Consider the following 27,220-nt stretch of genomic DNA (forward strand, 5'->3'; position numbering starts at 1 on the left):
ACGGTCCTCCTGGGGAAGGGTGGTGGTGCCACTGCCTCAGCTATCAGGGCATTACGGAGCTCTCCCTTCCGGGGAGAGACCCGTGTCGGGGAGCAGCGTAGGTACGGATTCGGCAGGCAGAACCTGGTCCACGCAGGGTGTAGCCGTTTCTGAGGGATAGAGAGTTAGGTAGTGTAATAGAGTTACGTGGTGTGGGGGATGAGAAACCAGTATCTGTGCAGGGAGCCTTGCTGGAGTAGGAGCTGCAAAGTGGAACAAGTCTGTGCCAGCATGTGTGTTAAAGAAACGGAGTGTAACTGGCAGAGGCAGGGTTGGAAAAGAAGAATCAGCATTCCTCTGGTGTCAGATCTGGCAGGGTTTAATGGGAAATTCTCTACCAGCCTGGACATTCTCTCTAGGACAAGGGGTGCTTCCCCCTATAGAACTAGTGTGCAGCCTCTGGGAACATGGGGAGACTTTAAAGGAAAACAGGTGAATGGTAAATACTGTACTGCTTCTGTCTCTGACCTTGAGCACTCTGCATAGAGCAGAGTAAAAGATTGAGTGCTAATACACAGATTTTTGGGTGCGCAGGAGGTTGCATTGGTAGGCATCAGGGTGTGCAAATGATACACAAATCTGGCAAGGCTGAGAGCGACCTAGCTCTGAGAGATGCCAGGTGGATCTTGTCCACTGAAAAGAATCATCCATCACATGTAGATAGTTCTGTGCCAGTGAAAGCTTTTCAGAGCTATGCACTTCTGTTTTACAGATTCAGAGAAGAAACTGGGATAAAGGGCCTACATAAGATGAAGCAATGAATCCTTACTGAAACATCAGACAGCAGGTAAGAAAGCCAGAAATGAGCTGATGCTGAGTCAGGCTGTGTTCTTTTGGTACCACTACTCAAATTTCTTGAGAATATGTGAACCACATAGCTGAAAAACTGACCCTCTCTGTGGTGTTTTCTGCATCATAGTAGGCCTGTGTTGTCAGAATTGAGAGGCCAGGAGTGTCAGTGAAATGGGAGTGACCTGGAGAAATTCAGCAAGAGCTTCTGGGGAGAAAAGTTCCATTAAAGATGTAAGCCAGTGCTCTTGACATGCCATCCGGGAAAGCAGTCTTAAATGTGCTTGATTAGTGCCAAAGTAGCCATGCTGTCTGTATCATTCACAAGGGGTCAGCCCAGCCATAATCCAAATGAAATCCTTTCTGATGATCCTGCTCTTGGAATAATTGCAATATCAAACTTTGGTGATTCTAGTGACCTTCTGTTCTCTCAGTTTATTTGTTCCACCACATTGTTTTTTCCACACAAATTTTAACTGTTCCTGTGATGGGCGGTACAGGTGTACCTTTCTGTCCTCTCCTGAACTCACTGTTGAGATCCAGTTTAGAGGAGCAGTTGTTTGGTACCCAGAAGCTGGTCTTTTGATTGTACACTGTCACATCACCTTTGTAACAACTTCTTTCTCTCCACTTCCTAGTGTATCACTGCAGAAAGCACCTCTATCCCAGCAGTTCTTTGCATACAGTGTGATTTAGTTTCTGGGTGTTAAATCAGCATTTAAGCTATCAGGTCTTAGCTGTGGTATCGAGTTTTTCATTCCTTCCCAGGCACGCAGTGCTCTGGAAATCCTGTGAATGCATTTCAGCAGGGCCAGCGGAGTTCCAAAGTGCAGCCCATGGCTATCTTCATCTTTAATATTAACAAGGCATTGGGTCAGGAGGGGATGAGTTACTTGCCAAGACCTGTTGCCTCTTCACTCTCCAAACCAGCTTTCTGAACTAAAGATGACCTTGTGTGCTTTTCCACTCTGTTTCAAGTTGTTTGTTGGCTGCTGCTAAGTCACTTGCTTTGCAGCCAACAAACTCTCAATTCTTATCTCCGCCATCCACTCTAAATACAATCGTGGTGTAGCTTGTCAGGGAGATAGACTAAAGCCTTGAAAAAGGTGGAGTCTTTTGAAAGTCTGCCTGCTTCTTGTCCCAGAGCAGAACAAATCAAGTCAGATGGGAAGAATGGTACCAGAGCTGGCTTGGAGAAAGGGCTTGTGGCAGCTGGTGTGGCATATAAAGTGTTTTTAAAAAGGTGAAGAAAGCCAAGCTATTTGAGCAGTAGCAAAATAAACAAGTTTTACTAAAATGTATTTTTTGGTAGTTGATTTCATGCTTGTGAGTTTTGGAGGCTGATGGTTTTTCTGAAGGTGAGCTCCCTAACCTGTTAAAAAGTCTGCTATGTTTTATGGGGAATCCACTGAAAACTGGATTCTGAGATTTCCATGTATCACATCTACAGTGTAGACCCAAGAAACAGTTCTGGAGGTTAGGTCCTGACAAATTTACTATGTTGTGTATTTGTTATCATGGGTCTTGCTTCCCCAGCAAAGAGTGACAACAGAGCTCTCTGCCTTATGTGTTGCTGGGAGAAGTACAACATGTAGAGGTCTCAAATGAGCTTGCTTGTGATACAGATTGAGGGTAGCATTCCTCTGCTAATAAATGAGAGTCTGGCTTGACACCTTTTTGATTCATCTTGCTCTTTTTATTTGGCTTGTCAGAATCTGGAATTGTCCTAATAGAGCAGATTTTCTTGACTATTTGACTTGATTCATGCTTTGAGAGTAAATTTAAGGTCCTGAAACTGGGTATGTTCCTCTCCTTGCTTCAAGGCTTTTGGTTGGGAAGATACCTCCTTTCTGTATGACACCCTGAGCTTCAGAGAGAGAATGCTTGTTGGCATTCATGCCAGCTGTGTGTATTTCAAATCACTAGTAACTGGGTAAATATGATCCTTTCTGAGATTCACTTTACACAGGACTGCAAAGGAACTATGTGTGTAACCTATGCAAACAGGACTAATGCCTTAGGGCATGAAATCATCCATCCTGTTTCCCTGCCAGTTCCCCTACCTGAGGGCTTTTCCTTAGATCTAGATTGGCTGGATCTGTAACTGTAGTAGGAAGAATGTTACTTTTAAGTTGAAATACCTTTACAGCTGCGTGGAGGGGAAGGGTGACGTTATGGTCAGAAAGATACCTGATTTCTGCCACAGATGTATTGTGTTCAGATCATTACTGTTTCTCACTCTTCATTCTTTGGTTGGAAAATATGATTAACACCAGCCTTATTAGGGATTTGAGGATGAGCCCGTAAGCGTCTGGATGCTTGGATACTGTGGTGTTGAATGCTTTAGTAAAGCTCGGTGGAGGAGAAATGAAAAGGATATTTCAAGCTGTGACTTCAGAATGAAGCAGACCCCTGTGTGATCCATTGTCCTGTGTATTATGTAGCATGGTGAAATTGCTATGGAGTGCAAGTCAGGCCCTGCCTTGTTCAAGGCAAGTGGGCACTCCAAGACCTCACCATTTTTGCCTTCCCAGGAGCTATTTGCTTGCTTTGCTCACGTCTAACCTTGCCTGAATCTTTTTGACTTCAACGACAATTTTCTCTTTTTTGCTTGTTTGTTTATTCCATACTCGGAAACTGTTCTCTTCATTGTCAGGATGTTTAATGTATGGTTTTATTCCAAATATGCTCAGCCAGAGAGGGCCAAAAGCAGCAGCTTGCAGGATGTTTCATAGTTGGAATGACATGAGCCACCCTCTCCAGAGTGTCCTTCTGGGAGCTGCACTTAGGAAGGAAATGGCGTGGAAAACCATGTAGGAGTGTGAGAATAGCTTTGCAATGGTTGGAATGCGCTATAAGCATCACTTGGGTGGGCTCAGTTTTCTTCTGCTTTTCAACAATGCTGGGTGCCAAGCCTGAGGAAGACTGCTGTGCAGGGTGAAGGAGCTGGAATGTATTCCTCAGTTGAGGTGAATGCAATTCAGTGAAACTGATAGGCATCAAACTGAATAATGATTTTTAAGTATTTTCACATGATGTCTAATCTGTGGAAATTCACTACCACATAATGGCACTGAGGCTAAGAGCTGAGTGGGGTTCAGAAAAGATCAAGCACTTAGGAGTAGAAATGTTCAGACTTGCTTTAGCTAAAGAACTTGTTTTAGAAGGTGTATTTTTCAGACATAATCCAATCTCTTAACAGGTAAAGGTTTGAAGAAAGGGCAGTGTGTTCTATAATTGTCCACTGAAGCTTCTTGCTCCATCTACTAAACAACCTTAATGAATTGGCCTGTCAGGGGCAAGGTATTGAATCACTTACGTGCTATGATAGGTTGCTCGCTGACCTTGCTTTTTGTGGTAACTGCATTAGGGGAAAAAAAAAAAACAAATCACCAACCAAAGAACAAATCCACAAAGCACTGCAGCTGCTCTGATTAGTCCTGGTAGGTTGAGGATTTTAAACTGATGAAGAGCAGGGACTGTGGAGAGACAGTGCAGTTCATAGAGGAGGACCGTCTTACTGATGGACACGGAGACATGTAGCTATTGTCTTTTCATGCTGAGTGGTCAGGCAAAGCATTTGGTGCTTCTTTCTTCTGCTTGTAAGAGGGAAAAGAATGTGGAGTTTGGCCTCTCCACATTGCAGTCTTGTTGTGGACTTTAGTCTGTAAGGTCTGTAAAGTTTAGTCTGAAAGGCAGGGCTTTAAGGCTGTTGAAGTGAGTTCCGGTATGTTGTAGCATGAGCCTCAATGTACTAATGTCTGTGAAGACAGCCTGTGTCCTGTGCTCATGTTCAGTGTGTTGAGGATCTGGAGAATCATCAGTGCTGCAAGTAGGTGTAAATTCCATTTGATGCCTAGACTAATAAAGATAAGCAGCAGTGGCATAAAGATATGTATAAAAAGCTGTGTGTTTGTAATGTTTGCCTAAATGCAAGGGGAACTGAAGGAAATAGTCTATATGTGTCTTTTCAGAGACAGAAGCAGGATATGTAAACCTCAAGATCCCTGTATGGGCCCTGTGGGCTTCTCTGGGAACAACATGTGCTTTAGGGCACAACTTAACCCTTCTGTGGCAGGCCTAACAGCTTCGAATAAAAGGTTACTGAGTTTTGTAGAAGTTTTGTGTTGCTGATAAAGTGAAATGGGTCAGAATTGGAAAGTAAGTTTTCTGGCAAGGCTTAGACTGGCTTTTAGGCCGAGAATATCTGACCAGCTTCTGGTGGGAAGAGAGAACTGCTTTAAATTTTTGATTTCTTAAGGGTCAGCAAATTCAGAACTGGAAGTCTCACAGTGACTTCTATGTCTTTGGTTGAGTTCTGTATTTGTATTTTAGCTCTGTGATGAAACTGGCTTTGGTAATGTTGTAGGAGTCATAACTGGATTTTCTTACTCTTGTGTTTAAAGTCTCAGTTGTCCAGCTGCATTCATGTAACACTCGTACTCAAATGTTCTGAAATCAAAAGGGACAGATGAAGTAGTCTCTCTGATTATTGAGGAATTACACATAGGCTCATAAAAAGCCTTAGGCGAATTTTACTTTATAGCATTTGATTCAAAATAATATAAGTTATTTTCCCAAGGTAATAATTAGATAATCGTTGTGGCTGTAAGGTTTTTCACCATTATTTTGGCATATGCTACTCAGAGTAGCTGGTTTTAGACCTGCATATGTCTTGCTTCACAAGCTCTCTGCAATTCCCAAAGTTGCCTTGCTGCTCTGTCTCCTAAATCAGATTTCTTCCTGCAGCTTTAGTGTTCATTAGTGATGACTCTGCTGCTGCCCAACGGGAAGGTTAAAAATATTCTAGGGAGATGAGTCGAAATCTGGTGTCTCTCACATAACTGAATAGTGACTGCAGTTAATGCTACTCTGCTGGGTTTTTTTTCCTTGGCTATTTTTATTTATAATTTTTTCATTATCGAGAACTGTTCTCCCTTCTGTTTTATCTGTGGGAGATTCATGCTCAGTGTATTGTATGAAAAGCATTTTCAAATGGGGGAAAAGAATAAAATGGAAAATGACAGGATTTTTGTGCTTAAAATTACAGTTATTTTAAGTAACCTTTCTTGGGAATGGACTTCAAGCTTACATCCTACCTTTAAGTGCATTTATTTTTCTGAGCAGAAAGTGTCTTATGCACTAAAGTATGCAAAATACATTTATTTCCCTTTTAGAATTTAATTTCTAAGCATTGCTTTCACTACAGTTATGTAAACACTGGGAAATGAAAACTTTGTTCAGAAGGGTTTTCTAAGGTAACTGCATTTTGCTAGAGATACTCTGTTATTAGATGTCTGTGTAGGCACTCAATTCAATTTCTTCTAGGACTAATATGGAGAGTCATTTTTGGCAAACATCTCGTACCAGTTTGGTTTGATTCCTGAAAGCAAATCACCCTTGCTGGGCTGCAGAATTTTGGTAGATTCTACTTATAAGTGTATTCATTTTTCTGTGATTAGCTGATGCCTTTGCAAATAGGTCCTCAGGTGTATCTGGAATGGCTATAACAGAATTCGGTGTCGTCAAGGTCCCAGCTGGATGGGGCTGTATTACTGTGCAGCTCCAGAGATGATTTACTGCCTGACTGACAACTTGCAATATAAACATTAGTCCAAGCATGATCTTGTCCCAAAACCCCGCCTACACAGGGAGCCAGGAGCCTTCCTGCCACGCGCCATAAATCGTTTACGGTTTGCTCATGCCCGTACATTTGAAAAGCAGCTGTGTCGTGGGGATTAGCAGTTTGCAGAAGGCCCGTGCGGGGCTAAATTAGGGTCTCTTGCTCTGGTGGTGAATACCAGTATCGGAATAGCAGGAGTGCTTCTCAGCAGTGGAAGACAATTTACTCTGGGAATGGGGGTGGGTGCAGGGTATCTGTGAGGGTACAGCAGCCAGGAGAGAGCATTGCAGTGCTCCAGTTTGAGCTCTGATGCCTCATTGATAGCTGCCCAGCACTGTGTGGGATTGAGCAAGTCATTGTTAGTTCTGTGAGTTTAACATTTTTAAAATATATTTATTATTTCTATGTATTTTACACATATATATAGAGACACAAAATATAAGCCGACCTCTTCTGTCTCCTAGGAGCTGAAGGATGATAGAGTTTTTGGGTCTTTTTTTACCGCGTGAAGAGTGGTTTCCCTTTTGCTAGCCCACAGTAGCAGTATCAAATTATATGCAAGGCCATTTGGGGCTTCACAACTAGTTTTGAGCTTTTATAAGAAGTTTTACTGTGCCACTTGGATTTAATACAGCTTTGCAACTTCAGCTCTCAAAGTAGAACTATTTTTGTACTGGCTGCGATAATTTAAATTACCTCCTGGAGCTTCTAATGACTAACTTGTGTTTATGATGAAAGCTCCCATTTATCCAAACCCTGAAAGCACAATCTGTTTGGTAATGTAACTCTAAATGTATCGATGCTTTATATCAATGGCAAGTACATCAGAGCCTAAAGTCAATTGGTACCTTCAAGTCTTTCTGTAATAAAGAGAATATGCAGATTTTGCTGTACAAATGGGACTAGACAGTACAGTTCAGAGATCTCCTGTGTACTGGCTGAAGGACCAGCTGCTGAGTAAAACAGATAAAAGTAGATCATTTACAGCTGGGTTGGTTTCTCATTAACAAATCCTTCCTGAGGTGGCTTGGTTAAGAATCCACGTGGAATGTGTCAGCAAGGTGTCCCCCTCAAGATGCATCAGCTGAGCATGAGTGCTTCCAGACTGTACCATGAGCATCCATGGGGCCATGGGCAAAGCCAAAGGGCTCTGGGTAAAGCATGTGATTTGTTTCCAAAATGACACAATTAGGAAACCTCTTACTATTTTTTTTGAAGCTGCTGCATGGACTTCCCTCTCAAATAAGACCGTTTTCATGGAGCTTTCTGCTCTGCTTTCTTCTGTTGTAGGTTTGGGGAGAGTAGCTGGAAGGCTTGTTTTAGTCTCAGAGTTGCCACCGTTTTTCTTACTGCTTTTGGCGAAAGGCTTTTGGCAAAAGGCAGTCTGATTCTTTCTGCTCTGCTGAGATGGAGGCCAGATAGCACCAAATATATTTGTGGCTGTTTGTGTGGGCATTTTGAGATTTGGAAGGCACTTTGCTAATGAACTGTAGGTCATTTAATGTCAGATTGGCTGAGTTTCCAAAGCTGGTTCTTTGTTGCAGCAATTCATATGGTCTGTGTGTGTTCGGGGATCCCTATTACCTATCTCAGATGGAGAGGGCTTTCCTCCTGTTTGCTACCTTCTCCCTCCCCACAAGAAAAAAATCATCACCTGGAGAGCTGTTAACCTCCAAATTGAATCAGATGTTTTGCTGTTACTTGTATAGACTTTTCAGATGTACACAGAGGTTGGAGAGGGACGTGGATATGTGATCTTATTTTGAGCTTTCCCTCCTTCTCCTTGTTTTTGATACTGAAGTTGGAATTCACCCTTCCCTTTTCCTGGGAACTGATGTGAAGGAATTACTGTCACCCAGAGCAAAGTTCAATCCACTTGCCTCAAGGCCCTGCCTCTCCAGGTTAGGACTTTGCCTGACTTCCACAGGCAACAGTTTGTTTATGAGCTTATGTTACCTCAATCTTGTGGGCTAGGTCTGAGGGGTACTACTGTTCAGGCAGTGGAAATCTCAACTCAGGATAGGGAGGGATGCAATAGAGTTAGTACAGTTAGCTCTTCCCCCCCCCCCCACACACCCTCCTTTCTTCCCTGTTTCCTCACCTGCCCAGCTGTGTAGTAGGTTAGCAGTACGTGTCTGTTCTTATTCTTATGAAAGTAGACTTTGTTCTCTGAAGACTGCTAATCATGCCCCATGGGGGTGTAATCAGTTATAAGGTATTTAATGCAGTGCAGGCGGGAACAGGCTGCCTGGCCGGGCTGGCAGATTGCAACACTACAATTATAAAGGGCCCCTTTCCCCCACTCATCCGCCCACCGGTGGCAGGATGAGGGTACCTTGAAACAGTATTAAGTCTATGAAAAGTAAAGATGTAGTGGGGGAAGGGAGATGAGAGGCTGAAGAGGCAGCTCCTATTCTGGGAAACAGGCAGACCTACATTCTGTGAGAGCTGCAGCCATTGCAGGTTGCACTGTTGAGACTTGCGGAGTTTGAGTGCCATCACCATCGAAGTGGATTGCACAGGGATGGCCCTTGGCAATGTATAGAACAGCAGGGCCTTCCGTCCTGTCTGAAATGGGTTTTCTTGTGGTGGCTGGGGTTGGAGAGGTATGGAGTGGTTAGAAGGGGAGAAGCCCATTCTCCTGCATGCCGTGATTTAGACACCTAATCTGTAAATCCTGCCAGGCTTCTATTTTTATCTTTCGATATAAATCTATTGGTAAATTTGGCCTTTCATGCCTCATTCTTCCAAGTTACTGGAGCTACTGCAGCTTACTGAAGGGAACAGGTAGCCTGAGGCCTTGAATTTCAACAGGTATGAGAAAGTTTACTGGACCTCATCTGGTCTGTTCCTGTTACTTAATATCAGATCATTTCCCTCTATGAGGGCCTTGAAATGCACACGTGGGGTGTGGAGCAGCTGGGCTGTGAGCCTTATAAATCATCCCTGCTCCGGCAGCCTGCTAGATGCATCGGTATGTTTCTGGAGCTTATGGCTACATTGACCTTTCCCCTTTCAGGGTTCCCAGAGATTACAGTGTTTCAGCCCTTAATTGGTTTCTCTGAATTTCCTGACGCTGTTTTGTGTCTGTTACATTCAAGTCCGGTGTTTTCTTTCTGCAGTGCTCTTGAGAGTGTTGGTTTTCCTGTTTGGTGCTGAGAGAGCGCTGGTTATCGAGTCTCAGAGTTGGCCCGTAGCACTGGGCAGTGGATTTTTTAGGAGTGGGTTGTTGTTTAGTTATGTTGCACAGAGTATGTGCAGATTCACAATGTGGGGAGTTCGCAATATAGACTTGAGAATTCTGCTGACAGTTTCACATCTGAGGCATCCTCATCTTTTTCCATTCAGAGTAACTTCATATTTGAGAATGTGAATTCTTTGGAAAGCTTTAGGATTTGTAGGAGTGTCGCATGAAGGAGGAATAATGTTTTTTCTGACTAGAGCATAGAGTCTCTGCAACTCTAAAATGATGAGGTTCTGAGATAGAGGTTACCTGATGTCTTGGGTATTTGTACATTAAGTTTTTCTTCTTTTGATCACTGAAATGACCCATTGTTGGTGCTGTAGTGGAAGAATGATGTACAGCGAAGGTCAGATCTGTGTGTGTAGGCAGTGAAGACAAGTGTTTACAGAAGGATTTTGGGTTAATGAGGAAGTGCCCTCGTCCCAGAGAAGCTACTTGACTTAAGGTAGAATGGTTTCCTGGGGCTGGAAAAAGACCTGGATCCTTCCAAGCATTCCTGTTGCCCAAAGACAACTTAATCAGCCCTTTCCCCTCAACTCAAGAGGTCTCAGTGTTGTATTTGCCCCTTGTTTTGTAGGAAAAGTCAGGGAAATTCCCTTCCCAGGCTAGTGCACAGAGCTGTTCCTGCCTTGGGCTGTGGCTACTTCACAGCCCGGGCAGCAGCTCTTCTCCCTGTAGCTTGCATGCCCAACTGAGAACTCTCCTGCCTTGCTCTGTTTCTCTTTTCCCGTGTGCTCAAGAACTTGACCCTCACACAAATGAATTTGGGGTTGAAGCTGTAGTTGGGGTCCTGACAGTGGCCATCAGGTATGGAGAGGGAGCGTGGAGGGTGTCAGCAGGGTGGGTGTGTGGGCTTGCTACTTGTTTTCTTTCTCTGCCTTGTGAGGAATGCAATGTGTTTGCCTTCCTTGGCCTGTGGTTGCAGCCGCATTCCTGCAGTGGGAGTCAGCACGGCGGCGGGCGGCGTGCTGTTCATGCCCTGTGGCTACATGCTTTCAGCTCCACATCAAAGGTGTATTTAGTGTGTAGCTTGTGCCATTCCTGGCCACACCTGGTGGCCTGCAGGCATGCAGGAGGTGGAGTCTGGCTGTGTTTGCAGATGGCATTCAGGGTTCAGACTTCTTGCTTGTGGAAAGGCTGGAGCCGAGTCCATGCTAAACAACCCCAGGAATGCACCGGGAGAGCTGAGCGGCACAGTCACTCCAGGGGCATGTCCTAGCAGCAATGTTTCCTTTATAGCTGCAGCAAAATAACTCATGCCTGCTCCTCCAGAGGAACTGACTGTTTGCTTGGGTGTGTTGTACGGTTTAATTTACACCGATAAGGCCAATTAAGGTTGGCTCGTCCCCCCTGCAGCCTGTGTGCTCTCGGCAATCAGTAGATGATTGAGTGGTTCGTGCCATCCAGCTCTGCTCAGTACAAACTGTGCACGAGATGTCTGCCTGGAGATGGAATGGCTCTGGGATTTAACCCAGGCAGGAGTGCTTCCACCAGTCGGTGGGTAAACATTCTGTTCCATCTTCTTCTAGAAAATCTTTCTTTTTCTAGCTGGTACCCCAAGAGCTGAGGACAGGAAGCTTGCTGAAGGATGGCAGATCAGAATGTAGCTACCTTATTTTGGGATCCTTGACATGATAGCCGTTCCGAGAAATGGTCACTAGTTTTCTTATGCACCCGTCATGCAGCCATCCTTGTCCTCTATACAAGTCTTTCATTTGCCTGGCACGGGGAAACGTGATCCCGTTTGGTAGTGTCATTATGGGCAGCCCATAGGCAAGGTTTGTGGAAGTAACAGCCGACCATCTTCTGTGTTCTGGGTAAGCCTTGGGCTGTTCATTACCCAGTTTGCTTGGATCCTTTGCAGTTTCCCTTTTGGTAATTTCTAGTAGTCTGGAATTCTGTGACCTGCCAGTCATTTCTATATTAAAGTTAGCCTTCTGTAGAAGACCTCCCTACTGCCATCCTTAGGCAGTAGCGGGAGTGAAAGAATTTGCTCTCAGAAGTTCTTTGGCTTTAAAGCTTAGTTTTTGCTTTTTAGCTGTCGCCACACTCTGCATGAGTCACTGCAGAGCTCACGTTACCATGAGCAGGTCCATGCCACCCCTCTCTTCAGAAGGTTGTATCACTTTTCAAAGCAGGATCTCAATGATAGGTGATTAAGGGAAAGTTACTTGTTCCAAGACTCTTAGAATTGTGAAACATTTGGAAATTATTCACATTGGGTGCTCTTCTCTTTTGATTTCATGTAATCTTTGCATTTTATTTCAAACTAGTTGCCACCAACTCCACACGTGACTGTTAGGGCTTGGATGCTGAGAAAGTGTGTTGCCTGAATCTTCATTTTCCTTCCTCTGTTCTGTAGTGGCAGGCTGGACAATATGCCCTGCAGCAACAGGAGGTGGTAACAAAATATAAGTAAGTCTAAAATTGGATTGTGTGGCTGGTTACTGATAGAACATTTGTGTATAATCATTGTCATACTGGATGTTTCAGCTTTGTCATGCGATATGAGCTACGGCTGCAAAGATGGAGGTCTTGTTTTGGATTACATGCTGCTTCTGCTGACACTTTCCAATTGCCAGGAAAGGAGTGAGGGAATAAAAATGAAATGGATGTGACATTGGCCAAGGAGAAAGTAGGGCTGATTATTGGCCTTCTTGCAACCTGTCAGTGAGTTTTGATATGTTGTGGAGAGAGAGTCACTTACTTCTTGGTTCAGCTTTCCTGCTGGCCTTCAAGGCTGTAGGAATCCAGACCTCTGTGCTCCTGTATCCAGTCCCAACCACCTCTGACCGGGGAATGTGTTCCTCTGTCTAGAGCTGTAACCCTCCCAAGTAGCTAGATCTCCCCCTGGTGGAACAGAGAGCAGAAGGCACGGCTACGGCTGGACGGTAAAATTGGGAGTTGGTCTGATCCTGGGGCACCTTGAGCCAGCAGCAGATGTGGTGTTTGTCCAGTTGAGACATTCCTTAGTCCAGAGTCACAGACTCAGCAGAGCCGAGCTCGTGCAGCTGCATGAAGCTGAAGGCGTGAGTGAACAGCTCACTGTTGGTACTGAGCAAACACCTTGTCTTTGCAACATGTGCCTGGCTATATGCTGGCATTCCTCCGCAGTCTTTGCTCTTAGATGAGCAGTGAGCTACTAGCTCTTTGGGTTGTTGTCTGACACTTGACAAAAAAAAAATAAAGGTACCTGGAATGTGGTGGCTTGCTTTCTTTAAGATACCTGGGGTTTATTAGCCCTCACTTAGAGCCCCTTTGAGGATAGGTGACTTCACTGGTAGCTCGACTATCTCACATTCCCTCCTTGCTCTCTGAGGAACTGCATAGGGTTTACTTATGGGGGATCTACAGGAAGGAACCCTGTGTAGGGGAAGAGCTTCTCTATTTAATTTAGCATTACTAAAAAGAAGTGTTTTTCCTCAACCTTAGAATAATTAATGGACTTATGCTATCCCAAAGGAGAACAGTGGTAAAGGCATTTCAGTTTTACAAGAGCAATGCCAGGCAGGGGATGTAAAGTAGTCTGGAGAAGCTGACCTTGTGGTAAAACTGAAGTGATGGGCCTTTGCTGCAAATGCCCCTTGAGACAATTGATGCTCATAATTAGCTCCAGCTGAAGAACAGCACTGGTGCTAGCAATGATAACAGATGTGGAAGGAGGTAGCTGATGAGAGCTTTCTCTGACTCATCTGCCACGAAGAGCAGTTGTGTCTGAGGGAAGAGCTGAAGCAACCCAGCTTGGTCACAAGTGGGGCATCTGTGGTTATCCCCCTCCAAGGGAGGAAGGTGAATCTAGGAGGTACAATGCAGCATGTACAGAAGGACAAGCAGTGCAGCCCATGACTGCTGGTGACAGGCAGCCTCCTTGTGCAGGGCAGGGGGTGGAAGAGTGGGTCCCGTCTGCTGTGGCTGGGATCCTGCTGTTAAAAGGACTGACTGGAGCCCAGGGGAGCGGGGAGCGGGGAGAGAGGAGCTGTAGTCAATTGCGTGCTTTACGCAGGTCATCAGTGAAAGATAGATGGGTGGATCTATTTGTTTTTCCTAAGCTGGATTAAGCCATGTTATATTTCTGTGTCTGAACTCAGAATAAAATCTCTCAGTAGTTCAGTGGTGCTGAAGACTAAGAGAACCATGAAAAAAACCCCAGCCAAAACAAAAAAACCCAAACCAAGCAAATGAGGCAAACTGAGGCAGATTAACTACAAAAAAGAGAGAAGGTGCTCCATGCTGCTTCAGGAGCCATGCTGCTGAATTGTTTACAGAGTTGAGACAAGTTTTGTGCCTGTTCTGCCCCTGGCTCGGACTCTGAATCTGCTAGGCCGAAAGCATGGTTTTGAAAGCCATCTCCGTGTTCTGCCTTTGTGGTCTATTGAAATGACTACTGCCAGTGTGTACAGGAGTGGATGCTCTAACACTCTGCATCGTGCCTGGGTGCAGAGGCTGACTGGAAGTCAATGAGGAATACTTGATGTAGCCTCTTAAGCAGGCAGTGGCTGTGACATGGGTTAATTGGGAGATGCCTCTGCCTGGTAGGAATCCTGCATTGCAAAGGAGTCAGTAGGAACACCACTTGTATCCTCTGGGAAGGGAAAATGGCAGGATATAATCAGCTTTGGGAAAAGGCTGTGGTCACCCCTTTTCTCTTTCATCCCTTTGGCTGGATAGTTTTATTCCTCAAACACCCCTTTGCTTCTCTCAGTGCCACTCTGCTTTTCCCTGCCACTTAGAGCAAGTTATTGCCCATTGTAGGTGAAGTGAGGTTCAGGCAGCTTGGTTGAAGAACACCCCACTGGTATCCTCACACAACTCTGGTGTCACTAATTTTACTTCATTATGCTGACTGCTGTATGTATTCAGTGCCGTAGAGATCATAAAATATTTCTGTGCTAGATCTTCTCTGATGAATAGTACAGAGGATGTCTCAAGTTTCCATGGCAATGCTTCTAAATGTGCTTCTGTCACCGAAGAAAGAGGGACTTTCTGTTGATTAAGATTTGAGGGTTTTGTCTGAGATTGTGGTGAAACTGCATGTTGGTTGTTTGCCTGCCTTTGGATGTGCCTCTGACTGATACATAAGCTGGAGAAAGAGGAAGCTGACATTTGGCTAATGTGTCGTGCAGCTACAGCTGGACCCCTGGACATGCTTAACTGTTCAGCTACAGATGCAGCTGCACAATCACCCAACAGTTAAGCCTGTACCATTCTCTGCCTTCATATCTGACCATCTGCTAGGGAAAAGCTAATTAAACCAAAACGATTCTTGCTGGGATTAAACCCCAGCAGCAGCAAAAATTGAGTATAGTACAAATATTGTTCTTCTACTACTGGATCAGGGTTGCTGCTTTATTTGTTCTTTTAAAGAATTTCAGGCTATTCAACTCAGTTGCTGTCAGGTAGGTGTTTAGCTCATGCACACTTTCCTTTCTCTTTTCTATCCCAGATCATTCTTATTTTAGGTGCAAGAAATAAGACTGTCTTGCTGAATTTTTGTGCAGTTCCTTTCTTATGACAGCTGAGTCTGTTTTTCTTTAACTTGCAATTTGATGCAAAATCAGTGCACAAAGCTGGTTTTTTTCTCCTAGTGCCTCGATTTCTCTGCTTATGGAATGGAAATTGTTCCTACCTTCTTCTTTGTATGTATTTATGGTGAGAATGAATCCTAGAGTTGGTGCAGGGCCACGTAACTTTATAGTTGCACCAGTGTGAATCTGAGACTTAAGACCAAACAGTTTATTGCAAAAATATGTCTGCAGCCATTTGAGAGTTGAAGTTTAAATCCTATAAAACAGAAAATGTGGAAGTGTGGTTCCCTTAGCAACCGAACTCTTGTGTACCTACAATCTTTGATGCCACGTGATCTGGGCTTCAAAACAGCTCTTCCAAAAAAAAAAAAAAAAGAACTTACAACTCAGGTTGATTTCAGGGCTGCTGTGAGTACTCAAGTGACAGCTCACCACTTTATTCAGAGTTATGGCGGAGTTTCTGAAGGCCAATGGGGGATTTAGTTCTCTTTAAGGGGCTCTGAGAGGATTCTTGTCTTTCTGTGCTGGACTTGGAAAACTTGCACTGAAGAGGAAGTTAGTTCTGCACATGGTAGCTCAGAGGCAACAGTAGAAGGTGGCCCTGAGGAGAGAGAAATGGTTGTGTTGCTGGTATGGATATGAGGAAGACTGGTAACCTCGAAGAGACACGATTGAAAAAGCAGGTAGAGATGAAAGACTGCCAAGAGAATGAAGATAAATGTAATCTTGATATTCAGGAGGAAGAGTTCGAATAGTTTTTGATGAGGAATGGAAAGAACACCACTAATTTTAGAATTGTTGAAATTTAATTTTGACCAATATGTTTCATGGGGAAATGCTGTGGGTTTGTTAGCTCTGTGACCTAGGACTTGGTTTGTGTATGTGCTTACCCCACAGTTAACAGGAGAACATATTTTGGTAGAAGAGGGTCAGTAGTAAGACTGTGCCTGGGGGCAGTTAGATAACATGCTCTAACTCCACACTCCAGTTTGCTCAGATAAACTGTTGGTGAGCCATACCCTTAGGAATGAACAAGTGGGGAACATTGTCTTCCCGGAACTGCTCCAGGTATGTTGGACATCAGCAAGCAAAAGCTGTGTGGGTGTATGGAAAACAGTCTACAGTGCGAGTATTTGTGATCACCCTTTCCATCTTGCCTGGGGAAAGTACAGAAAATGTTAAGCTGTGCTGGTCTGAGCATTGTTATGATGTTTATTTGGCATATGATTAATAAAACTTTCAGAACATACAAATGTCAATAGTAACTTTAGTATATTAAGTTACTTAATATATTATTAACTTAAGTAACTTAATATTAAGTTACTTTAGTAACTTAATATACCTTGTGTAGTGTAGTTAGCTTATTTTGGTTCTGAGAGAGGCTGCATTTTTGTGGGTTTGGGTTTTTTTGGAAGAAAAAAAGCCAAGCCAAACACCAAACCCAGCAATACCTTCTTTGGAAGTAGAAAAGTGCAAAATAGGGTTAACTTCAATAACGGTAAGGATTTTGCCATTCCAGGGAAGTTGTACTGATTTAACTTAATCAGATTAGAGACAGCTGTGATTATATTAGTGAAGCATTCATGTATAGGCATCTTAATTTAGTTTGTGTCTTGTATCTATCTATTTAACTTAAGTTGTTTCAATGTGAAGTGCTCTTAAACTGAATTAAGAACATTTGCCCAGAAGCGTTATACTGCTTTTTATTATTTTTTAAGTCAATTTAATTTAGTACAGTGTATATGTAGACAAGACCTTTGGGAAAAAGCTGATCCTTTTTATTACTTGCTGAACAATCTGTCATGTTTGGCTGCAGCCATGTGATCATGGAATGAAAGGGCCTGTTGTGGTGCATGTTGGTGGAGGATGGGCAAACTGATCATTGTGAGCCTTTGTACAACTTGGTCATTCTTAGCCATAGCGTTCAAATAAAGTAGGTTGATCCTCGTTGTAAATGAGGCTTTTTCCTGTCTAGAACAGATGTGAGACCCCTGTAATGTTATTTTAAGTTTCCTCCTCAGCCTACCAATAAAAGTGCCTGCAGACGTGGTTAAGGTCCTGTTTAGTCAGCAAAAGCCAACATCTTAAAGCTTGGCACAAATGTTTAATGTTAAAAAAAAAATCAGATGGCTGAGCAGGTTTGAGCTGGATTTTGCTGCTTTTCTTCATCCACAGCTTGAAATAAATATCACGCAATTTTGCTGCTGTTTCCTTCCTGGTCTGTGTCTCCCAACAGTATGTGCCACCTGCTATATATGGTGACTTACACATGCAAAATTCACGGCCAGGAAATAAGTTAGTACTGCAGATGTCAGTTCTCTTTCTGGTTGAAAAGGATAAATCTAGTCAATACATCTTGTTTTCTACTTGCTGGTAAAGGCTCTATGGGAACAAAATTGGCACGTGAATTACTCTGCAAGCGTGGTTGTAGTGATAGCATTTCAGAATAAAGCTGACTGCTGTAAACAGCCGCTTTATTTTTTGAGGTTTGTTTTTGTCAGCACCTGCAAGCATTAGAGCTGGACTTAGCGCTTGCTCAACATTGCAGATGCTCTGTAGGCTAGGTCACTGTAGCAACTTGTCCATCTGTCCTCTGTAAATAATGCAAATAATGTGCTCTGCTCCATTGTCCCACTGTGTAGATACTGCATAGTGTGTCAGCCATCTGTGCATCACTGAGACTCTTGGACAGAGGGGTTGTTTCAGGGAGTGGATTGTGGCAAGTGTATAGTTGAATGCTTCAGCAATGAAGCATTCTCTAGCATTACTATATCTCTGCTAGGGGGACAACTCAGTGACATTCAGTCCCTGGCACTGAAGAGATGGAGATTGCAGTTTGCCCAGAACTTCTGAACCAAAGCTTGAAACAAGGGACTGCTGAAAATAATTGCTGAGGGTTGTGTGAGACTTAGGGAGTACTTACAGGGGCTGAGAGTCTGACTCTCAGTAGTTGAAAAATTTAAGCTCTTTCTACCTTGTCCTAATTAAATGCCTTTTGATTTTATCCTCTAGGAAGGTAATGTATGATTTTCCCCCTTTTCTTCCCATCCTACACAGCACAAGATATGACCAAGGTCTAGGAAGGGAATTCCTGCATGTTGATTTTCTACAGAAATCTCCCTCTTTCATTTCTCTTCAAATGTTTGCTTGTTGTAGCCATTCCCTTGCTTGTGTTTGAGAAAGTTTAAGACCATGACTCCCAAATTTCCCTCCTCTGACCTATCAGCTTTATCTAGATACCTGTTGTTAGATTATCAAGATTTGCTTTTCTAGCTGGGTCCAGACACTTTCAGAAATTTGTGAGAGTTTTCCTAATGTCCATGAGTTTTTGTCTAATGTTCTGGTATTTCTTTAAATTTCTGAGCAATATACTCCAGAAGTCTTCCTATGGGACATCTTAAAAGAACAGATAAGAAGACAGAGTAAGGAAGGACATGGAACCCAGGGTCCAAAGATGAAGAGACTCTGAAAGTTTGTAGCCTAAACTACCTTGTGAGAGTTGGAAGGATCACTGAACAAACTAAACACGATTCTGGTGTGTCAGCAGCTCTGAATGAGAAGCTGTCACTAGCCCTTGATGTAGCTGTCCGTGCTAAAGGTAACTTGGTAAATGACCTTTTGCTGAGCTGGTTCTTGTGCAATTTCAGGTGTAGCCATTAAAGGTGGTTCTATGCTTCATATGCATTAAAAAGGTGGTGCTCATTTCCTGGTCAAAATCTCCCCTGGGTATTTTTATTCTCCATTAACATTTCTTCTGGGGTTTGAATTCTGGTCCTTTGCTTCCTGTCCTGTTCCTGTTCAGATGTTAATCAGCTGTTGCATTCTATTCCAGTTACGTGTTAGTGATGTTAGCGCTTCTTGGTCAATGTTGACCAGTCCTGGCTTCTATAAAAGAATTAGGGAAGGTAAGCTACTCTTAACACAGCAGAGAGTAGATAATAAAATGCAAACTTAAGGGTGTGGAGTGCAACTGAATTACAGGGAATGAGATCTTTGTATTGTGGAAAGAGAGAATGGGACTGTAAGAAAAGTGTGATTCTGATAATTTTTAAGAGATTTCTGCATGATGCAGTGGATATGACTGATACGTGATATGTCCTGTGGTATTTCCATTCAACAAGAACTATGGGTCACTGGAGTCCAGGGATTTCATTTTCATTGGAAATGTGTTAGGTGTTAAGTAGGGCTTGTTACATGGACTGTTGTTCAACAGCTAGCCTGATCCCTTTTTCTTGATAGCTCTTGGAATTGTTCCCATGCAGAGAACAGAGGTTTCTGCCTAACAGTCAAGGTTAATTGGTATGGAAAAGCAGGAATGAGCAATAATCCTCCTGAAACTCGATTTTAATCCAAGAATCACTATAATGCTATTACTCAGATCTGAATCATGGGCATTAACATACAAGCAGAACTGAGATGTGAGTCTCTGCACTTGGAACTGTTATCAATTCATTTTAAAATGAGCTTCAGTGTAGCCAGCAGCAGAATGGATCTGAATATTCTTTTGAGATGCCTTCTCTGAATGAAAAGATCTCTCTCATTAAATGTTAAAGGGCCCTTTAATAACCTTGCAGTCCTTTTCAATTGTACTTGCACCAGCAGTCTACAGGTCCTGCTTTTAATTTCACACAGCTCGTTTTTCTGTCCTGGACAGACATCCCTTGGTGCAGTTACTGCACCGTCCATCTCACCGGTTAGTTGTCTTGGTCAGGCTTACTGCAGCAGCTTTTCAGGTAGTCTGCCTTGAGACTTTTGAAAGCTAAGGTTTCCTCTATCCATAAGCACAGGAAGGCAACTGGACAAGATTCTCTTGTGTTTGCTTTTCATGAAGGTAGTCAGGAGATATTGATACCTCCTAAAGCAGGATGTGCCAATATCCTGTATTAGATATACATGCAGAATATAGGTTAGCCCACAGAGAGCGAAAATTCCAGGTTAACTGTGGTGATCAGTTATGTGTCACAAGACATGTGGTTTTCTTACCTTGTGGGTATTATACTTGCAAGTTTTTGGAGTGTGCTGACTCTGATAGCCACAAAAAAAATATTCTGTAGTGTCGCATTAGAAACCAATGTGACTGTGACTGTGTTATGGAATGTATTTTTTCAGTAAGTTTATCTTTCTGAATAAAAAGCAATGCTAAAGAAATGCTGCTTTTAAGAGGAAAAAGCTGGAAAGGTGATACAGTACCTGAAATAAGAAACTTTATCTGCATCATAATCACTATTTCTCTTGAGGAAGTGCTGACCCTCAGCACTGGTAAGCAGACTGTTTTATAAGGTCAGAAAAGGCAACACAAGAGAAGATGATGATGAAGAAAAGCCTAGAAGTCCTCTGCTTCTTTGCAGGGAATGTTCAGCTACTGCAACCACAAGCAGGCAGAAGTTGTGTGCATCCTAGAACTAAAATTAAATGTTGGCTATCTCAGACCTCAAGAGACTTGCCAAATATCAGGAAGACACTAGGTGCCTACAAATGTTATCTTTTTTTTTTCCTCTTGTTCTTTCCCTTTTTTTTAAAGCATTCCTTTTTGAACTTTCTTTTCTCTGCTAGGGACCTCTTTCTTGTTACTGGAGATAAAGCAATGCTCATGGGTGGTGGTGTGGTTTTGTATGCATGCCAAGTGGCTGTTTGTTCTGTACAGGGCCCACAGAACTGTCTTAAGCAATTCCGTGCGAGATGACATCTGTTTCTGGTGTGTGGTAAAGGTTTTGCGTTTCTCTGATCACACAGAGAACAGAGCTACCTTGCAAGTGGATTTTACACTGAGGGATGCTTTCTGGTAAAACCAGCTAGAGTCAAACTTGTGTGCTGCCTGTGTAAGCTGCACTCTGTCACTGTGTCATAGTTAATCCCAGCTGGCAGCCAAGTACCACACAGTCACTTGGTCACTCTCCCCTCTGCTCCCAGTGGGATGAGGAGGAGAATTGTAAAAAAGTAAAACTTGTGGGTTGAGATTAGAACAGTTTAATAATTGAAATAAAGTAAAATATAATAATAATTGTAATGGAGAGAGGGAGAGGAATAAAACCCAAGAAAAACAAGTGATGAACAATGCAACTGGTCACCACCCGCTTACCAATGCCCAGCCTGTCCCTGAGCAGCAGTTGGCCATTCCCAGCAACTCCCCCCACTTTGTGTACTGAGCATGATGCTTTGGTTGGTTTGGGTCAGCTGTCCTGACTATGCTTCCTCCCTGCTTCTTGTGCACCTTGTCACTGGCATGAGAAACTGAAAAGTCCTTGAGTAAGCACTGCGTAGGAACAACTAAACCATCAGTGTGTTACCAACATAACTCTCATCCCAAATCCAAACCACACCACTGTACCAGCTACCAGAAAGAGAATTAACTCTGTCCTAGCTGTAACCCAGGACATGCTGTCCCTGTGAAGAAAGAGTTTGTGCGCGTTTCATCTTTGTGAGGGGGTTGAGGGATCCCCAGCTTTTTGCATGAACAAAGCAAATTGTTAGGTTTACACTGCAGTCTTCTGACCCTTTGTGTATTTGTGTGTGTCTGCCTGGAAGATGTGACTACTGCTTATGCTGATCAGTGTTAGCCTTGTGGCCCTCATTAAGCCATTCCAGTGAAGCTGTAATTGTCAGTGAGTTTAGAAATCAAGACTGGAACAACATTGGATAATAGCTAGAAGACAATAGAATTGGACCAACTGCTAGGAAGAGGACTGTAAATGTTAAGGAACATTACTGATGAGAGGTGGAAAGGATGGACAAAAGGAACTAGGAGGTTAAGTTTCCTCTTGTATTACAGTGCTAATTAGAATAGCTGAAGAGCTGCCTCCTGCTGTAGCTCTAGGCTAAAATTGAGCTTCTGCAGGATAGTCTTAATGTGGACTTGACAGCAAGCTCCTTCAGAGAGAGGCTTGTGAATAGTGTGATGAGCAGAATTAGTGCTGCCTTCTATTTCTGGATATTACCTGTATCCATTTCTGCTTTGGAGCACGAGGTCCATCTGTTCTGCAGAGAGTATCTGCTCCTCTGAACAGAGGGGTGGTGAATTGAGCCGCCTTGGGATTCTCATTCTGTGGTAGCAAGAGGTGCTCAAGTGTTGTAGATGAGGAGACCTTTGCTGTCCTGTTCACTGCAGGGATGTCTGCAAAACTAAGTTGGGCTGGTGTGGCAGAGTCATTGAAGCAGAATGATGGAGACTGGATTCTTGATATTGGACTGGAATGCAGGTGGGGAAGCAGGGACCCCTGGAGCCATGTAGAAAAAGCAGCTGCCTTTCCAAGGTCAGTTACTGGTCTGCACAGACATCCTGCTCAGTTGAGAGATGGTTAAATGACCTTTGCTTTCTGGGATACATTGAAGACATGGAGCTTTTTACCATGGTGACTTGGCATTAGATAGTAGTGTGATGGTACAGCAGTTTGCTGTTGACTTGTGCCCTGGCACTTGGCTATGGGTTGCTCTGAGCATGCCTGGTTGTTTCCATGTTTTGTGCTGATAGGTGACTGACAGCAAGTTTCCTTTCTCATGTTTCAGGAACTGTTGGCCAGATGCTGCTGAATGCTGACAGAGGAAAGCTGATTCGGAGACAAATGACCAGGAATGTTTGGACACGTCGTCACTTGGGATCTGTAAGTCCTCGTTTGATGGAAAGTTGCCTGGCAGCTCTGTGAGTTTTGAGTATGGAAATTCTCAGATCATGAGGGTAGATTTCAAATGCTGGTATCTTTTCCAGGTAAGTGGGGCTGAGATGGCAGGTAGCATGGTTGCTGCCTCTAGGGCAGGAAGCAGGAGAGTTCTGTTTGAGCCCGAAGAACTGTGTGTTGAGAGACAAGGAGGCCTTTGGCATGTTTGTTCTGAGCACAGCTGCAGTGGAAACATGCATGGGTGCAGCTGTTCCTGGAAGCCTCTGTCTGTCTGCCATGTGGCTGGTGGTTATCCCTTGATGCTGAACCAGCTCCTGCTGAGAGTTAATGGAAAAGCAGATTCAAACTATACTGCCCTGATCCTTCCTGGAGGTGCATGTTCTCCCTGTCTTTCTCCCCTCATACTTTACAGTTTGCCCCACAGAGCAGTTAATGCTGTTGTGAAGCTGTTTTTCCCTGTGCTAGTTGAGACCCGACTACAGCATTATAGCAAGGAAAGGGGCCAGACAGCTTGTTGGGGCAGGGCCAGCACTGGGGCACCTCTTCAATTTGTTTTGGCAAAGCTTGATTTTGCGTGGTCCTGGTTGCCTGCTTGTTCCATTCACCTTGAATCTGACTCTCCCTGCATGTGTGTAACTGCTCCACACCCTGCTCTCCTGTCCCACCTCCCAGGGCTTCGTGCCACTGACAAGGGAAAAGTAGCACAACATCAATAGTGCTTCAGGGAAAGGAAGGCTTTACTGAATTCTCTTTCATGCCAGTGGCAGAATGATGGCAACAAAGCTACTCTCTTACAGCTGACTAACCCAGATTAACCCAATTCTGTTCTTGTAGTGAGGGGTACATGTTGTGGTTTGATTTCAGCTGCCAACTAAGCATCAACAGCTGTTGGCTCACTTCTCACCCCTCAGTGGAATGGGGAGAGATTTGGGAAAAAAGTAAAATTATGTTAGTTGAGATACAGACAGTTTAATGGGACAGAAAAGGAAGGGCTAATAATAAAAGGATTAGAATGTACAAAGCAAGGGATGCACAGTGCAATTGCTCACCACCCGCTAACCAGTGCCCAGCTAATTCCTGAGCAGTGGTCCCTGGCCAGCTTTCCCCCTAGTTTATGTATTGACCATGGTGCCATATGCTATGGAATATCCCTTTGGACAGTGGGGGTCAGCTGTCCTGGCCATGTCCCCTCTCAGCTTCTTGTGCCCCTCAGCCTACTCCCTGATAGGGGGAAAAGCTGAAAAATCTTTGCCTTTGTGTAAACACTGCTTAGCAACATCTAAAACACCAGTGTCTTATCAACATTATTCTCATCCCAAATCCAAAGCACAGCACTTACTAGCTACTAGGAAGAAAATTAACTCTATCCCAGACAAAACCCGTAAAATACCCCATGCTTTGACCAGAGAGGAAGGTTATTTCTGAACCTGTTTTGTATCCCTGGTTGGCTGGATATTTTACAGAGGCCTGTCAACAGCAGGGTAGAGTATGATATGCTGCTTGATGGAAATCAGAGAGTAGCTTGCCTTCTTCCCTTGTGGAGGTGTGGGTTATCACAGCTCTAGGCACAAATGTTTTGGCTCAAACAAGAGCCTGATAATTGCCAGCTCATTTGTGGGTAAAAAGACTTAAAAGGATGAGTGAAGTAATTGTTAGCATCAGCAAGCTTCTGTACTGAGGGCTTCACAGTTAGCATCCCTCTGCAGTGGCAGGGAAGATTAGCTGGGAGGGTCCTATTCTAAAGGAGGGTTGTTTAGTCCTTCCTGGAACCAATGTTGCTTTGAAGCCATTGCTTCATGAATTTTGAGTTTATGTGATTCCAGTTGCCTGAGTGCCTTGAACATTTCCTTGCCATGTGCCTTTCTGGCTCTTGCTGGGCTATGTGACCAGCTATTTCTAAGTTCATTTTCTTTACTTTCAGAAGATCTGATGTAGGTTGAGGTGGGTGCCTGGAATGAGGTGGCCATTCCAGTTGTCCTTGGTTATAAGTATTCCCTATGCATTACGTACTTATGGGATGAGATTTCAAGCTGGCTGTTTTGGTGGATGCAAAGCTATTTGTTTCTCTTCTTCAGATCATCTCAGTGAGTGTCCCAGCTTGATGAGGCTTCGAATTTGAGCCCAGGCTGGTAAGTGCTCATGTCCTTATGAACTAGAGTAATGATTGTGATTTCAGCTGGGCATATCTTCATGCACATCTCTTGTCCTTAGCCTGGCAGAAATTGACAGAAGAGTCTCTTAGACCACCTGTTTGATAGTGGGCCATTTACAAACCTGCTTCGGGTCAGATTTTCAGCCTTTCTCTTTGAAAAAGGAGAAATGTCTTCCCAGCAAATCAGACCTATCTGTTTTGCTTAGGGATGCAGTGCAATGTGTATTCAGTATTATGGATGTAATTTTTCTAAAATAGTAGAGGTTTCTTCACCTACTTCAGTCTTTTTAGGAGAAGGGACCTTGAGGAAATGACTGCAACAAGGGAAAGTTCCCAGCATTCTGATGGGGGAGATTTACATGTTAGTCCTAGGAAGTTGTTCATGTTTGTGGAAAGGTGCAAGAAACCTTTGTGAGCTTGTGTTTATAGCAGAGTGAAGGACAGTTTGCAAATGTACCTGTGAAGTGTAAAAGCCTGTTATGTTTTGGGACCACTCTGTGCTTGGTGCTGACACCTCCCACTTGCCAGTTCTCTCAGGGCACTCAGTCTAGGTGTCAAAAGAGGCAGCTACATGAGAGTGGATAAGAATTGGAGAGAACTCCTGGGGTGCCATTCAGGCTCTTACCATGTAAAATGTCACTGTCCAACACACAAAGCAAGTGAAGTCTGCTGGGTCACGGGCCCAGTGGTAGCTGTCAGCTGCAGGTGTGTAAATGGGAGTTGTGTGGCCCTGCTTGTAGAAGTGGGGAGAGAGTGTGGTTTGAGAGAACACAGGTCCTGCACTTTGAAGTGCTGCAGGTCAGGTGCTGAGGATTGCAGAAATGCTAGGCTTGCTGAGTATAAGGGTCCTGCAAGGGCAAGGAGAATGAGAACTGGGCACTTAATCCAAATATAGGACAACTATGAATGATGCATATGTTGTCACTGAGGAAAGTCTGGTATTGGGCTCTGCAGCACCTGCTTAGTATCTCCAAGACTTCTTGTCTTGTGTACAACAGGGTGTTGACATTCTGGCTGCTTGTGGGGAAGTCTTCCTGCCCTCCACTGCAGACCCAAAAGATGGAAAGGAGGGTGTTTCTTGCATGTGTACAAGACAGCTGTTTTTCTTCTACCCTATTTTTTGCTCTTGTACTGCTCCTGCAGCAGGAAGAATCCCAGCATAGGTAGGATGAAGGAACTAATCTTTCCACTAGTGATACAGCTGCATGTCTACTTATTGTACACTTATTCACTCTAAGGGTGGTGAGGTACTGGAACAGGTTGCCCAGAGACTCTTCATCCCTGGAGGTTCAAGGCCAGGCTGGATAGGGCTCTGAGCAACCTGGTCTAGTGAAAGGTGTCCCTGCCCATGGCAGGGGGGTTGGAATGAGATAATCTTTAAGGTCCCTTCCAACACAAACCATTCCATGATTCTGTGTTACAAAACCTGGCCTTAGGTACCAACATCAGTGACAGTGCTCCCTAATTTGATGCCACCTGTGATTTGGGGGTTGTCTTTGTCTTTTCTGCCAGAGTTATCAGTTCTCCTGACAAGTCTCCCATGGTCTGCTGTGCCAGGGTCCCAGTGTAAGTCAAAAAGTTCTGGGCTCTTTAATGGCTGAAGTCTCCTCCCACATAGTCCCTCCTGACAGTGACAGGACATGATCAATAACTCCTGCTCCAGCTGTCACTGCTGCCTGTAAGGCTTGCAGTTTCCATATTGAAAAAGGCCTTTCCTAAAGAGCCTAATCAATATGCTGCTGTGAGGTCTGTTCTCATTTGCTATATATAATCCGGACACACACAACTACGTGAGTGAGCGTGTGTAGAGGGGGGAGAGGATGTGCCAGCCCTCTGCTCTCACTGGCTGGGAGAAGGACACAGCTACCTCTTACTTTGCTCCCTCTCTTGCAGCTGCTGCTCAAGGCTTGTGGCTACATCCTTTCCCTGCTCTATTAGCACTCTGCATGGGGACCTGCTCTGGGACTCCAGGGGAGCTGAATTCCTGCTGGGTCACTTCTAGGGTTCAATGGAGCAGCCGTGACTCTGTCTTCTGTGCACTTTCTGCTGTTGGTAGGTAACCCGCTTTCGGAGCCACGCAGGTGGGAGGATGTCGAGCACAGCCCCGTCAAAGAAGCCTTACCGCAAGGCGCCCCCGCAGCATCGCGAAATCCGACATGAGGTACCCATCATTCGTGACGACCAGGATGGAGTGATCTTGGCTGAGCAGAGTCAGGTAACAACTTGCCGGGTGAC

At 44.1% G+C, this 27,220-nt stretch overlaps 1 protein-coding gene across 8 annotated transcripts in view; it reads left to right on the forward strand.

The window, feature by feature from the left end:
• The window catches only part of TJAP1 (tight junction associated protein 1), a 40,577-nt gene that overhangs the window by 443 nt on the left and 12,914 nt on the right, over positions 1-27,220 (forward strand). For 2 of the 8 annotated variants that reach the window (XM_069010054.1, XM_069010053.1), the window contains exons 2-4: positions 752-826; positions 22,724-22,818; positions 27,042-27,200. In XM_069010054.1, coding sequence (XP_068866155.1) covers positions 22,738-22,818; positions 27,042-27,200 — 240 coding nt within the window. In that variant the 5' untranslated portion in view covers positions 752-826; positions 22,724-22,737. Of the gene's footprint in view, positions 1-35; positions 102-751; positions 827-4,638; positions 4,661-13,417; positions 13,498-22,723; positions 22,819-24,908; positions 24,963-26,497; positions 26,552-27,041; positions 27,201-27,220 lie in introns of those variants that run through there. The other 6 variants (XM_069010055.1, XM_069010059.1, XM_069010052.1 and 3 more) reach the window with 6 other exon arrangements.

This window comes from Aphelocoma coerulescens, chromosome 3 (assembly GCF_041296385.1).
Source record: "Aphelocoma coerulescens isolate FSJ_1873_10779 chromosome 3, UR_Acoe_1.0, whole genome shotgun sequence".
NCBI lineage: Eukaryota > Metazoa > Chordata > Aves > Passeriformes > Corvidae > Aphelocoma > Aphelocoma coerulescens.